Raw genomic sequence first — 13127 nt, 5'->3', positions numbered from 1 at the left:
TGTCATTACAACATCTATAATAGTTAGCTAGTATGTCCTGAATGTTTTTTCTGATGGGGGTTGATATTTATCCATTCCTCCTTTCTCCCCCCAGGCCCTCCCTCACTCAATCCTCAGACACAGAGAGCCCCAGCATGGGCCCTCGCCCGCCCGGCCTGCTCCCCAAGTTCGCCATCTCGGCTGAGGACGGAGACGAGGAGTCCCTGGCCCTAAGGGAACCCACCAAACTGGCCTTCTCCATAGAAGAGGATGAGGCTGACGCAACCACCCCCGGAAGCACCCACAGCGGGGCTACTCTCTCTGGTATGGAGGCCTCAAGCACTGGTTAAAGCTGGTAGAAGATGTAGGGATAGTGTTAAAGAATTGTCATCATGTTGGCTGTTGACTGGTTCAGTTGATATTCAAGAAAAGTAATGATACGGGTATCACGTGGAGTTGTTTCAATGTTTTTAATGTGCCTGACTATAAGTTTAAAAAAATAAAAATAAATGATGGGATATTGTACCTGTTCTTCTTTGGTCAGTAGGTAGTTTCTCTGAGCACCTGGACCTGCATCCCTCCAGAGGGGAGGGCTTAGACAGCCCTGACTCCTCCTCCAAGACCCCCATGGACCAGGGAGGCCAGCATGGCGGCCTGCGGCCCGATAGACATGGGGAGAAGCATGGTGTTGTTGCCAAAGTCCCCAAGTCTGTTTCAGCCAGTGCCCTCTCCCTCATGATCCCTGGAGGTGAGTCAGACGATACACACACCCTAAACCCTGCGATCTCCAGCATTTTGATTTAAGGATGGTTAAAGAGCAGAGTGTGCAGAGTGTTAGATCTGTGTGAAATTGGCCCGGCACGGCTGCTGCTGGGAAGAGGCTACTGTTTATGGAGTGGCTGTGTATGCAGTAGCAAAGAAGAGGAGCCTGTAACTGAGGTAGTAGCTGAGAAAAACACCCCCTAAGGGTAAATCCCTCATGTCGCACTCCCAGCAGGGGTACAGTGATTCCAGGCTGTATAGGAACATCTGGCTATTGAGGGGAGAGCTACAGGAAGACAGATCAATATAAATGGCAATGACGATTGATTGCGTGTCTGTGTTTTAACCTTTAAATTAACCTCCACTGGGTATTTTGGTTTGAAGAATTGGAAAATTCATCATAAAACATTTACATAAAAATTGATGGTGTGCTATATAAAAATGTCTATGGCAACATTTATTTTGCTCTCACAATGTTATCTTGCACATTCCCTTGATTGTATCACAATGACCACATTATTTCCCCAATTAATAATGCCCTTCATTAATGTGTCTCTTAGTGGTACAAATATCATTAGAATTGTGTTTCTCATTGTTCCAGATATCTTAAAGGCCGACTTTGTGATATTTACAGACGTTTTTAGTAATTTCAAATGACAATCTATATTTGTCTCATGTTCCAGATATCTTCGCAGTGTCCCCACTGGCCAGCCCCATATCCCCCTACTCTCTCTCCTCTGACCCTTCCTCTCGTGACTCCTCACCCAGCCGAGACTCCTCCCTCGGCGTCATCAACCCTAGGCATCCAATCATCATCCACAGCTCGGGGAAGAAATTTGGCTTTACGCTGAGGGCCATCCCGGTGTACGCATGCGATCGTGATGTCTACACTGTCTACCACACAGTCTGGGTAAGAACCATTACTTTGATTTACTGACTTTATTATCCTATGAGGAAATGTTGTTGCAGTGTCATGTACACGTTTAAATACAAAACAAATTCACAATACAACTTTCATAACTGTTATATACCCACAAGAATAGAATGCTGCTGGCCTTACTGGGTCGATAGGAACATTAGCCCGAGCTGTTTCGGAGGGATATCACACCTGGCATAAATTATTGTCTAGTTGTGTTTTTCTTACCGGGGGGTGCCCTATACCTGCACCCAGAGGGGAGTAGTTCAATGTCTGGGTACTGGGGGTGTCTTGGGTCTAAAATGACAGTTCACCAGCCCCCATACACATGTTCCAGTGTCCCCCAGACTATTCACCAGCCCCCCATATACTTGCTGAGGGTCCTGACCTTAAAGATCTGATCCAGGCCTGTCTGACCATCCAGGCCTGTCTGACCATCCAGGCCTGTCTGACCATCCAGGCCTGTCTGACCATCCAGGCCTGTCTGACCATCAAGGCCTGTCTGACCATCAAGGCCTGTCTGACCATCAAGGCCTGTCTGACCATCCAGGCCTGTCTGACCATCCAGGCCTGTCTGACCATCCAGGCCTGTCTGACCATCCAGGCCTGTCTGACCATCCAGGCCTGTCTGACCATCCAGGCCTGTCTGTTTCACCACAGAAAGCAAGTACTTTGCTTTCTGTGGTGATAATCCCTCAGCATATTTATCTGGCTGACAGTGGCATTCCCAAACCAACAAACAATACAAAAAGTTTAAATACTGTTTTACAAATGAAAGATTTGTAAAACAGAGTCGGTTTAGTACAGTCAACCTTAAAAGATCCCAGTTCTTTGAGAAAGTACAGTCTCAGGTCTGTACATTTACTCCACTGAAGCTTGTTGTCCAAGAGGACACTCAGATATTTGTATTCCTCTACAATTTCTATGTTCTGACCTCTGATATTTGTTGCTAAGGTAGGTGTTGTACACTTCCTGAAGTCTATGCACATCTCTTTGGTCTTGTTGGTATTGAGGACCAAGTGTGATTCCTCACACCACTCTACAAAGTCACCTAGGACCGGGCCATGATGTTCCTCTTCATCATGCAACAGGCTGATCAAGGCAGTGTCATCAGCGAACTTAACGAGGTGTCTGTCAGGATGGGAACTAGTACAACTATTAGTGTACAAGATGTACAGGAGTGGGGACTAAACACATCCCTGAGGAGAGCCTTCGTTGGTGGTGCGTATGTCCGACAGGTGGGGGGACCTACTTTGATCCGCTGTGACTACTGGCTCAGGAAGTCCAACAGCCACAAAACCAGCCCCCCAATCTAAGGAGGTCCCTTATGAGTCTCTGTGTCAGAATGTAAGGCTAGATTGTGTTGGAAGGCAGAAGAGAAGTTAACATACAGAACCCTGACATGGAATTTTTGGCACCTTCTAGATGTCTATAGACCATGTTGAGGAGAGTAAGAATGGCATCATCAACTCCTCTGCTGGGCTGATAGTCAAACTGAAATGGGTCGAGGAGCTTCTGGGTGGCACTGGGAATCTGACTTTTCACAGCCTCGTGTTTGATCATGTTCAAACAAGCACAGTCAAATATCTAATTGAAGCACTGGTAAAATAGTACATTTCTGTTGGTACAACAAGTGGTCACTTTCATCTGTGTTATTAGATATTGAATAATAGGTTGAGTGGCTGGATTCAATTAAGCACCATGGGAAAACAATGTTTTTGTTATTGTACTGCAATGTTTCATTACGGAGTGATTAATAGATACAGTAGCTAACAGTGTGTTTCTGTGTGTTGTTCAGAGTGTGGAGGACCCGGGTCCGGCCCACAAGGCAGGGCTGAAAGCTGGTGACCTCATCACTCATGTGAATGGAGAGACGGTCCACGGCCTGGTCCACACTGAGGTGGTGGAACTGCTGCTCAAGGTCAGAGAACATTAAATATAAAGTTTCATCAGATATAACTGCTAGTAACAATTGTCCACCATTACATCCACAAAAGGTTGTGACGTAATCGCGTAAGGTATCTGGAGTTTGTAACTTGATACTCTCATTATGGAGCTCATATATTTAAACAATAAGTCCAGAGGAGGTGTGGTATATGGCCAATATACCACGGCTAAGGGCTGTTCTTAGGCACAATGCAACGCTGTGTATATGTATGTATGTATGTATGTATGTATGTATGTATGTATGTATGTATGTATGTATGTATGTATGTATGTATGTATGTATGTATGTATGTATGTGTGTGTGTGTGTGTGTGTGTGTGTGTGTGTGTGTGTGTGTGTGTGTGTATATGGTATATTGGCCATATATCACAAACCCCCGAGGTGCCATGTTACTATTATAAACTAGTTACCAACGTAATTAGAGCAGTTAAAGAAAGGTGTTGTCGTACCTGTGGTATATGGTCTGATATACCACGGCTGTCAGCCAATCAGCATTCAGGACTCGAACCACCCAGTTTATAATAGACTGTTTATCTAGTGGTAATTTAATTTACAGTCGAGCCCACTTTTTTAAAGTCTGTTTGTAACTTCATACTCTTACAATGGAGCTAATTCATTTTGGGTCCGTTTATCTTCTGGGTCTCTGTATTTGCTTCCTCCAGAGTGGCAGTAGGGTAGCCATCTCCACCACTGCGTTTGAGAACACCTTCATCAAAACAGGGCCTGCCAGGAGGAACAGCTACAGGAGCAAGATGGTCCGACGCACCAAGAAGCCCAAGAAGGAGAAGACGCAAGAAAGGCAAGACATTTGTTTTTGGTTTAGTGTTATTTCCTATACGAGAAACCATTTTGTTATTAGATGTGAACTATTAGATATAGTTCATAACACTATCAACAAGGCAGGTCCTACAGGCCCCAGTTGTGTCTTGTCGCACTTTAACTACTATTCAGTCGTGTGGTCAGGTGCCACAAAAAAGGACTTTGCAATTGGCTCAGAACAGGGCATAACTGCTGGCCCTTGGATATACACAGAGAGCTAATAATAATATGCATGTCAATCTCTCCTGCCTCAAAGTGGAGGAGAGATTAACTTCATCAATACCTGTATTTATGAGAGGAATTAATATGTTGAATGCACCAAGCTGTCTGTCTAAACTACTGGCACACAGCTCGGACACCCATGCATACCACACAAGAGATGCCACGAGGTCTCTTCACAGTACCCAAGTCCAGAACAGATTATGGGAGGCGCACAGTACTACATAGAGCCATGACTACATGGAGCTCTATTCCACATCAAGTAACTGATGCAAGCAGTAAAATTAGATTTACAAATACTGATGAAAAATAAACCATATGGAACAGCGGGGACTGTGAAGCAGCACAACCGTAGGCACAGACACATGATAACATACGCACTATACACACAGACACATGCATACACACACACATGATAACATACGCACTATACACACATACACATGGATTTAGTACTGTAGATATGTGGTAGTGGTGGAGTAGGTGCCTGAGGGCACACACTGTGTTGTGAAATCTGTGAATATATTGTAATGTTTTTTTTTTTTAATTGTATAAACTGCCTTAATTTTGCAGGACCCCAGCAGCTAATGGGGCTCTATAATAAATACAAATGAACTAAACCTCTAAGTCTGCTCTGCAGAGGTCGCTAGTAAATTTGAACAGTTTACATGTCCAGATTATGTCATATACAGTATAACCACAGGGTGTAGCTGTGGCTCCTTGCAACGGTGCTAAAACTCTGTCACTTCTTGACAATGTCAACCCTCGTCACGTGTCAGTCTAAAGTTTTTAATTTCAAAGATCTTCCTCTGGCTGTCCTTTTTCTTTCACTGAATTGATTACTCAGGAATAGTATGTACATTGTTTACCACCATTTGAAGAACAATGATCATAGATGTCACAACACTACACATGTATTTTCTACCTACAAAAATGGCATTTTCTATGGAATATTCTTGCTTGGCCCTATAGTGGTGGACTGATTCAGTGTCTTCTCTCTTTGCGCTATTTGCCAGAACGCATATATAGTAATAACACCATTTGAAGTATAATTCTCTTAGATTAGACTATCTAGAGTCAAGACCACAAATCTAATGTAGGGAGTGCCTGGGCCTCATAGTGATAGACTGACCGTGTCTTCTCTCCTCTTTCTCCACAGGCGGCGGTCTGTTTTCAGGCGTTTCGCCATGCAGCCCTCCCCTCTTCTCCACACCAGCCGTAGTTTCTCCTCCTTCAACCGCTCCCTGTCCTCTGGGGAGAGTCTCCCAGGTTCCCCTACTCACAGCATGTCTCCCCGCTCCCCCACTGCAGCTTTTCGACCCACCCCTGACTTCAATCAGTCAGGTGAGAGTGACAGTCATTCATTTACATTTTATGGAATAAAATAGATTTTAATCAATAAAATACATGTGGTGTGTCTCAGTAAAACAATCAATGTTTGTTAAATTAGGATGAATTTGCAATATTTAAAACTATGAAATATTATAGTTGAAGAATGTCCTTCCCTCTGTGTTTCCAGGTGGCAACTCCTCTCAGAGTAGCTCTCCCAGCTCCAGCGCTCCAAACTCCCCCGCAGGCTCCGGCCACATCCGTCCCAGCACCCTCCACGGCCTGGGCCCCAAACTGACTGGCCAGAGGCTCCGACAGGGCCGTCGCAAGTCTGTCGGTAGTATTCCCCTCTCCCCTCTGGCCCGCACCCCATCCCCGACCCCCCAGCCCACCTCCCCACAGCGCTCACCCTCTCCTTTACTTAGCCATGGGTCCATGGGGATATCCAAGACCACCCAGGCCTTCCCAGTCAAGATGCACTCGCCCCCTACCATTGTCCGCCACATGACACGTCCCAAGAGCGCAGAGCCTCCCCGTTCGCCGCTCCTTAAGCGGGTGCAGTCGGAGGAGAAGCTGTCGCCCTCCTACACAGGCGACAAGAAGCACATGTGTTCCAGAAAGCACAACCTGGAGGTGACCCAGGAAGAGGCCCAGGGAGAAGAGTTGATGCCTGGGGACAGGGACCACCACACCCTGCAGAGTGTGGAGGAGACGTCCTGCGAGCCTCCGGCCATCACCCGGGTCCGGCCGGCAGAGCAGGGCTGCCTCAAGAGGCCTGTTGGACGCAAGGTGGGCCGCCAGGAGTCTATGGAGGAGCTGGACAAGGAGAAACTGAAAGCCAAGGTGGTGATGAAAAGACAGGACTGGTCAGAGAGGCGAGAGTCCCTGCAGAAGCAGGACGCACTACAGGAGTCTGATATGTCTGGTGCTGAAGGAGGAAGAAGCCAGGGCAGAAGCCAAGGCTCAGAGACAGTCTCACTGGAAGGCAAAGCTGCCAGCACCACTGTAAAAGATGTCCTGTACAAGAAGCTAAACACTCGGGCCAGTGAAGTCAGCCCTGAAACATTAGTGGGCAATAACTCTGACTCGCCACTGTGCTCCATCCACCCTGACTGGAGCCCCCAGAAGACTGAGTGGCAGCTGTCCAGGCAGAGCAAGGAGGGTGGTAAGCCAGACAGGCTTGACTTCAAGGCCCCCAACATGGAGTTTGCCCGGAAGAGGCAGTCATTCGAGGAGCGAGAAGACTGCATGTGCCGACTCTCTCCCGTCATTCATGAGAGCCTCCATTTTGGCTCCACCCGGTCCAAGAGTCTTCAGCTGGACTCGACCCTGGCTCTAGACCACGTCAAGGGTACCATGGGTAGCGTCCACTCCAGCCCTGAGGGCCTGAACCCCAAGATATTTGCTGGGAGAGGAGAGGGAAGCGCCGTGGAGAAACTCCAGCTCATCTCCTCCAGTGAAGGCTCCCTCAGGAAGACCTCCTCAGAGTACAAGCTGGAGGGGCGTTTGGTCTCCTCCCTCAAACCCCTGGAGGGCACCCTAGACATTGGCCTGCTCTCCGGGCCAAGGGTGTCTAAAACAGATATCTGCCTCTCTAAGATGTCCGACGGTGATATGGACTCGATAGGGACGCCCATGTGGCTGCAAAGCCCAGTTGAGCGGCAGGTGTTGATTCCCCTGCTAAAACCATCTGACAAGCAGAAGAGCCCCCCCACCAGTATACTAAGCCCTGGAGCTGTTGTGGCCCTTAGCAGTCCAATTCCCACCAACGGGGAGGCTAGTATTTCCAACACTGGGCTTAAATGCAGTAGCAGTGGTGAGAAGCCACACGACAGACCTAGTCACCATGAACCCCCAATGGCTCTCTCCAAGGCGGAGGTCTCAGACTTTGGGGGGAAACAAGAGAGCAGGTCCAGTATGATAACTCACGATCATAGGGCATTCCGCCACAGTGCCCACTTCTCCAACTGTGGGAAGACGCCCTCCATACGGGAGGTCAGCAACGAAGACCAGGAGGAGGAGGTGGAGCCACCTCAAGAGACCCCAGCCCCCGCACAGCAAAACAACACCGATATCTCCAAGACATCAGATACAGTTGTCGTTCCAAAGACTGAGAATCCCAAAAATACTGCAGCATCCTTCCCTGCCTCAAAGGTAGAGGCTCAAGCAACTGCCCCTAATGCAGCTGTACCAGTGAAGCAAAGTTCAGATTGTCAGTCAGGGCCCAGTTACCTGCAGAGCAATAAGAAACAAAGACCAGCTGAGAGTACAAGTAGCATCACTACAGTTGTACAATATAATTTAGAGCAGACTTCATACCTGTCAAAACAGCAGATGGTATACAGCAGTCCCTCGACAGTGACCACAACACAAACGTCCATCCCTGCTCCAATCTCTAGTCTTGGAGATATGAACCGAACAAGTGGTCAAATGTCTCCAAGACAGGACGCCACAGGGAAAACCCAAAACTCTGACAAGGTTCAAAGCAACAGGCCAGTACTAAACAAGGACAGTGAACCGGTCAGTGTGTCTGCTGTTGAGGAGCTCAAAGCTGCAAACGCAGCAAGAGAGAAAATGGCCGAAGTCAGAGAGACAAGTCCTAAAGTGGATGTAAAATGTGTCTTATCTAAAGGCATTTTGGACACTGCAACTGCTAAAACAGAAGCAACACAGATGTGTGATCAATGTGAAGATGCTTGTCCCATTGGCAGCCAGGTAGCTATTAGTAGTGTAGCAAAGCAAATTAGACAAGGTTCCACTTCACCAAAGACAAAGGGTAGCATTGCAAAGACTGGAGAGCGAGAGAAGCCAAATTTAACACACCGACTTGCTGAAAAAACTTGGGTCAAAGGGGCTCTTGAGGCAGAAATCAGAGTCTCTAAAAAGCAAACTGCTGGTGTGAATACCAAAGAGACGAGTCCTGTGCTGATAGTGAAACAGTCACCACCAAGTCCTGCTTCAACAAATCAAACAACCATCAATCCCAAAACTGAGCCAAGATCTGAGGAAGAGAGGGAGAGGTATGAAGTGAAAACTCCCACCCCAGTCGTCAAAGTAAGCCTGGATTCAAAACAGCAAGAAACTACAGTCTCAATGCTCAAAGAAATCCCAGACTCAAAGCAGGAAGAACCCCTACTCAAAACCTTGGTTCAAAGCCACATTGTCAAAGAAAGTTTAGACTCCAAACTAAACAAATCTTCGTGCCAAACTCCTGTCCTAACCCCAGTTGTCAGACACCACTCTGACCCGAAACAGAAAGAACCAGAACTCCACACCTTTGCCCCAACCCCAGCCCAAGTCATCAAAGATAACCTGGACTCAAAACAAAAATCACCCCCTCACAAAACCTCTGCCTCAACCTCAATGAACTCAAAACAAAAGGAAATCACTACTTCAACTGTTGTTAGACAAATCATAGACTCAAAACAGAAATCCCCCCCTCACAAATCTCTTGCCCCAACTGCAACCCCAGTAATGAAAGAGCCAGCGCCGGTTCTTGCTGCACCCCGACAGCAGGCCCAAAAAGAGCCTCTGACTGGAGCCAGCGCTCCCTCCCAGTCTACCCCTGTACCAGTCCTGCTGGCCCTAGCCATGAGAAGAGAAGCACACCCACCCAACGGTGGAGCTCTCTCAGGCAGGGCCAGCGGCAGCACCGGACAGGAGGCTGTGGTCCAGACCTCCAGGGAGGATCAGAGGAGACCGAGGGTAGAGGCTCCCAGGTCAGAGGGCCTTAGATCAGACTATCATAGGTGTCTGGGTGGGATGGATACCACAGGGCCAACACCCACCTCCACCAGCAACAGCACCCCCCAGGCCAAACACAGTAAAGCTGAATCCAGGGTCACTAACTCTGATAAACAGGTAGCCTGCAGCCAAAAAGAACAGGCTGACAAGAAGAAAAGGGAGTCTGGTCAAGAGGCACCCTCTACACAGAAAAACACCAAGAGAGAGACTTTGAGAGTGGCTACCATGGTGAAAGAGGGTTCAGACAAAGATTTGGCCCGACACAAGCAGACCAAGGAGTCGCCACGGGGCCCCGCAAACAAAGGAAATGCGGAATTTAAAAAATAAAACAGCAGCCACCCTTACTTTTGCAGTATGTCCAAGATAAGACAAGGCAGACATTTGAGTTATTCATAGTGTCATCATACCTTATTTTTTTGAGAACCGGGGAAGCTGTTACTTCAGTGTTTATATGGTGTGAGAGAGGTGTGTTATCCTGAGAGGGAGTGTGTGTATGTAGTGGTGTAAGCTTATGCGTGGGCGATACTGTAAATGTGTAATGTTTTTGGACTGAATGTAGACAATGATTTGCTGCTCATTTGTGGTCCTCTGCTGTGTGAAGAAAAAAAGTGTCAAATTTGTATCCTGTGATTGTTTGGAGGTTTTATTTTATAATCGACAGCAGAGAGCAATGTGCAATCAAAATGTCAGTGGGCAGTTAGGAGTAGCCTTTTCCAAGGTTTTGAATTGCACTCTGGGTTAAGAGTTCTGGGTTAAGAGCACCTCAAATTGAAGGTAGCAGACTTTCGATGCGTGTAGACTGAACTATTTCACTCCCACTCAAAAAGCTTTGTGAGGTGAAAATACAGTAGTCATGGCACAACATCCAATGAACCATTTTAGTTGTGTGACAGTGATGCAGATCATTCACTGGCAAGCGTCATACAGAAGTCAAATATCACCAAAAGTTTGTTTAGATACTTTGTCACTTTTTTTTTATTATTACCTAGAGGTGAAGTGTGTTATTTTGTTTTGGGTAGCGGTGCACAGCAGGATTGCACTATGTCCTGTGCTTCTCACCTAGAACTATTTAATATGGAATCATCTTACGGTTCTGGAATCATATTTAGTGGAAGGGGCCTTAGAGTTAAGGGAGAATAAAAATAAAAAAACTTGCTGTTCTTAGCAGGTTATGGTGTAATTCACATTCCTTTCACATCTCTACATTTCTAAACCTTTGATTTTTATGCAATTGTGTACATAAGTATGACTAAACTAACTGTAAAAATTGGGATACATGGGCTTAAGTGAATATGTGTTTGTTTTGTATATATATATATTTTGCAATGTCATGTTTGTATACTCGATGATATGTCATTTCAGAATAGTGTTCCGCTTGATAATTCTGTGGTCTAGAATAAGCTCGTGTAATGTCTATGTATATCTATCCAAAATACATCCTCTCTCTAACAGTCATTTTAACACATTCTGATATGTTCAGTATTTTACTTGAGGAGAAATCAAGCTTACATGGGGAAATGTGCTTTTCCTCAAATGTAGTGTTGAAAATTAAACAAAAAACTGTGAGAGGGGCAAGTGGTTCCCAAGAATGCGTTCAATCGTGATTTTGTAGTGAAGAATTGTAATGACCGTGTAAAATTGAGATGCTGAGCCCAGGAGAAAATATATATGTATGTTATTATGACAATGTGTAGAATGCAAGCTCCAATGAGTTAGAATAAACCAACAATTCTAAGTATGTTTGCCACACTATGGAAGAGATTTCTCAGTCCATTTTTAAGGAGGTGTCTGCATCTATTGGGTGTTGTTTTCCAGTTCTGTTTATGTTTGTACGGACAGACATTCATACAATGTGAAATGTATTTTCGGGTATGGTCAATTTAAAAAGGGCTTCAATTCAAGTGAACGTCAAGCAAATTTATTGAGAATGTCAGGGTTGCAAGAGATTAGATTTCAGTTACAGTACTGAAGTTGTGTTCTAGCCTTGTATTGTTTTTGTCGTTTTCGTTCTTAGCCAGACTTTTCTTTTTCCATAAGTGATGCAGTAGCCTACATTTATGTACCAGATCGGCCAGATGAAACTGTGCCCAGTTAAATGTCTAGCTAACAATAGGCTTGAAAGGACGGATTTTGTAAAATCAAAATGCACTAATATACAAATCTTAGTTCATATACATAAATGTCATTATTCTAGACAGTTGATGTTTAGATGATGATACTAGCTTTGTGTATCAGAAAAGGGTTGACTTTTACCCTGACATAGGGATGTCCTGTAGTTCAGCCTTTTGATTGCATACCCTAAATATCAAACAAAGTAGGTTTCTAATTATGCGATACAATATTAACTCTAATGTAGGATATGTCATAACAATAAACAATCTACTGTATCTTAGGGAGGCAAACAAAAAATACTATGTAAACTGGACATAATATATTTACATAAATTGCATACTGTACCCAAGAAGGCACATTAGTAGACAAATAAGAGTGATTGTAGAGATTTTTTAAATGTGTTAAGCCGAATCTGAAGTTTTACTATTCTCATTAGTTATTGTAAATGTATTGTCAAACATTTGGCGCTAAAGAAATTCACCTTTAATATTAGACACCTTTCCCCTCCTAGTTGTAGTAGTTGGGGGAGAGTAGGATGAAAATGTCTTATGGAGCTCATCTTGTCCCCTGTCAAACAGGCTCTGGTTACAGACATAAATTAATCGAAAACACTTTCTTTGAATGACGGAGCATATATTTGTCTCCATGTCCTTTTGTTTCTGACGATCGACATTTAAATCATTTAAAAAAAGCACATTCAATGTTTGTTTACAAATTCTTCATGGATGTATATTTTGTATATTGTGTAATTGATTTGCCAAATCTGTGTACTACATCACAGGAAATATGTTTGATAGTAGTGTTTGTGATTCTCACCTACCCAGCCACCCAGTTGTGCTATTAGACTGTTTCAACATCTGTCGGGTCCCTCATGGTCCTGCTTGTTTTCTTTTCTCCTTTGTGTGAAACTAGCATTAGATGAACTTGCTTACTATGTTTTGTCTTTTAGGATCTGTGCAATAAAACTGTTTGAGTTTTGGTATTTCACCCAAGGAAACCTCTATGGATGTCATAGCTGTTGTATATTAAAACAGATATTTATACTTCTAAAGTTGCATAACACTGAGAATAAAAAGCATGATAAAACTATTTTCTTTTTATTGATTTAATGAAATTATCATAAATGCAAAAAAAAGGATTTGTGATGTAGAGATTATGAAGAGCTACATTAAAATGGCAAATGCCTGGCCTTGTATTTAACTTTGGAAAGTTCAGCTGTAAGGCATGTGATTGAACTACCCTGATTGTTAGTCAGTGAACTAAACTTTGCTCTGTCCCCTTAAGATCATCTATAAATGCT

The 13127-nt window shown here is 44.8% G+C and overlaps 1 protein-coding gene across 8 annotated transcripts in view; it reads left to right on the top strand.

Annotated features, from left to right (window-relative positions):
- mast4 (microtubule associated serine/threonine kinase family member 4) overlaps positions 1-12916 on the top strand; it is a 172169-nt gene extending 159253 nt beyond the window's left edge. For 7 of the 8 annotated variants that reach the window (XM_035775809.2, XM_035775806.2, XM_052525600.1 and 4 more), the window contains 7 exons: positions 95-303; positions 524-727; positions 1425-1651; positions 3456-3578; positions 4267-4403; positions 5802-5986; positions 6162-12916. In XM_035775809.2, coding sequence (XP_035631702.1) covers positions 95-303; positions 524-727; positions 1425-1651; positions 3456-3578; positions 4267-4403; positions 5802-5986; positions 6162-10042 — 4966 coding nt within the window. In that variant the 3' untranslated portion in view covers positions 10043-12916. The remainder of the gene's footprint in view (positions 1-94; positions 304-523; positions 728-1424; positions 1652-3455; positions 3579-4266; positions 4404-5801; positions 5987-6161) is intronic. The other variant, XM_035775808.2, reaches the window with a different exon arrangement.
- Positions 12917-13127: the final 211 nt, after the last annotated feature.

The sequence above is a fragment of the Oncorhynchus keta genome, chromosome 9 (assembly GCF_023373465.1).
Source record: "Oncorhynchus keta strain PuntledgeMale-10-30-2019 chromosome 9, Oket_V2, whole genome shotgun sequence".
Classification (NCBI taxonomy): Eukaryota; Metazoa; Chordata; class Actinopteri; order Salmoniformes; family Salmonidae; genus Oncorhynchus; species Oncorhynchus keta.
Note: the sequence above shows the minus strand (reverse complement) of the source record. Positions and strands in the feature narration are given on the sequence as shown.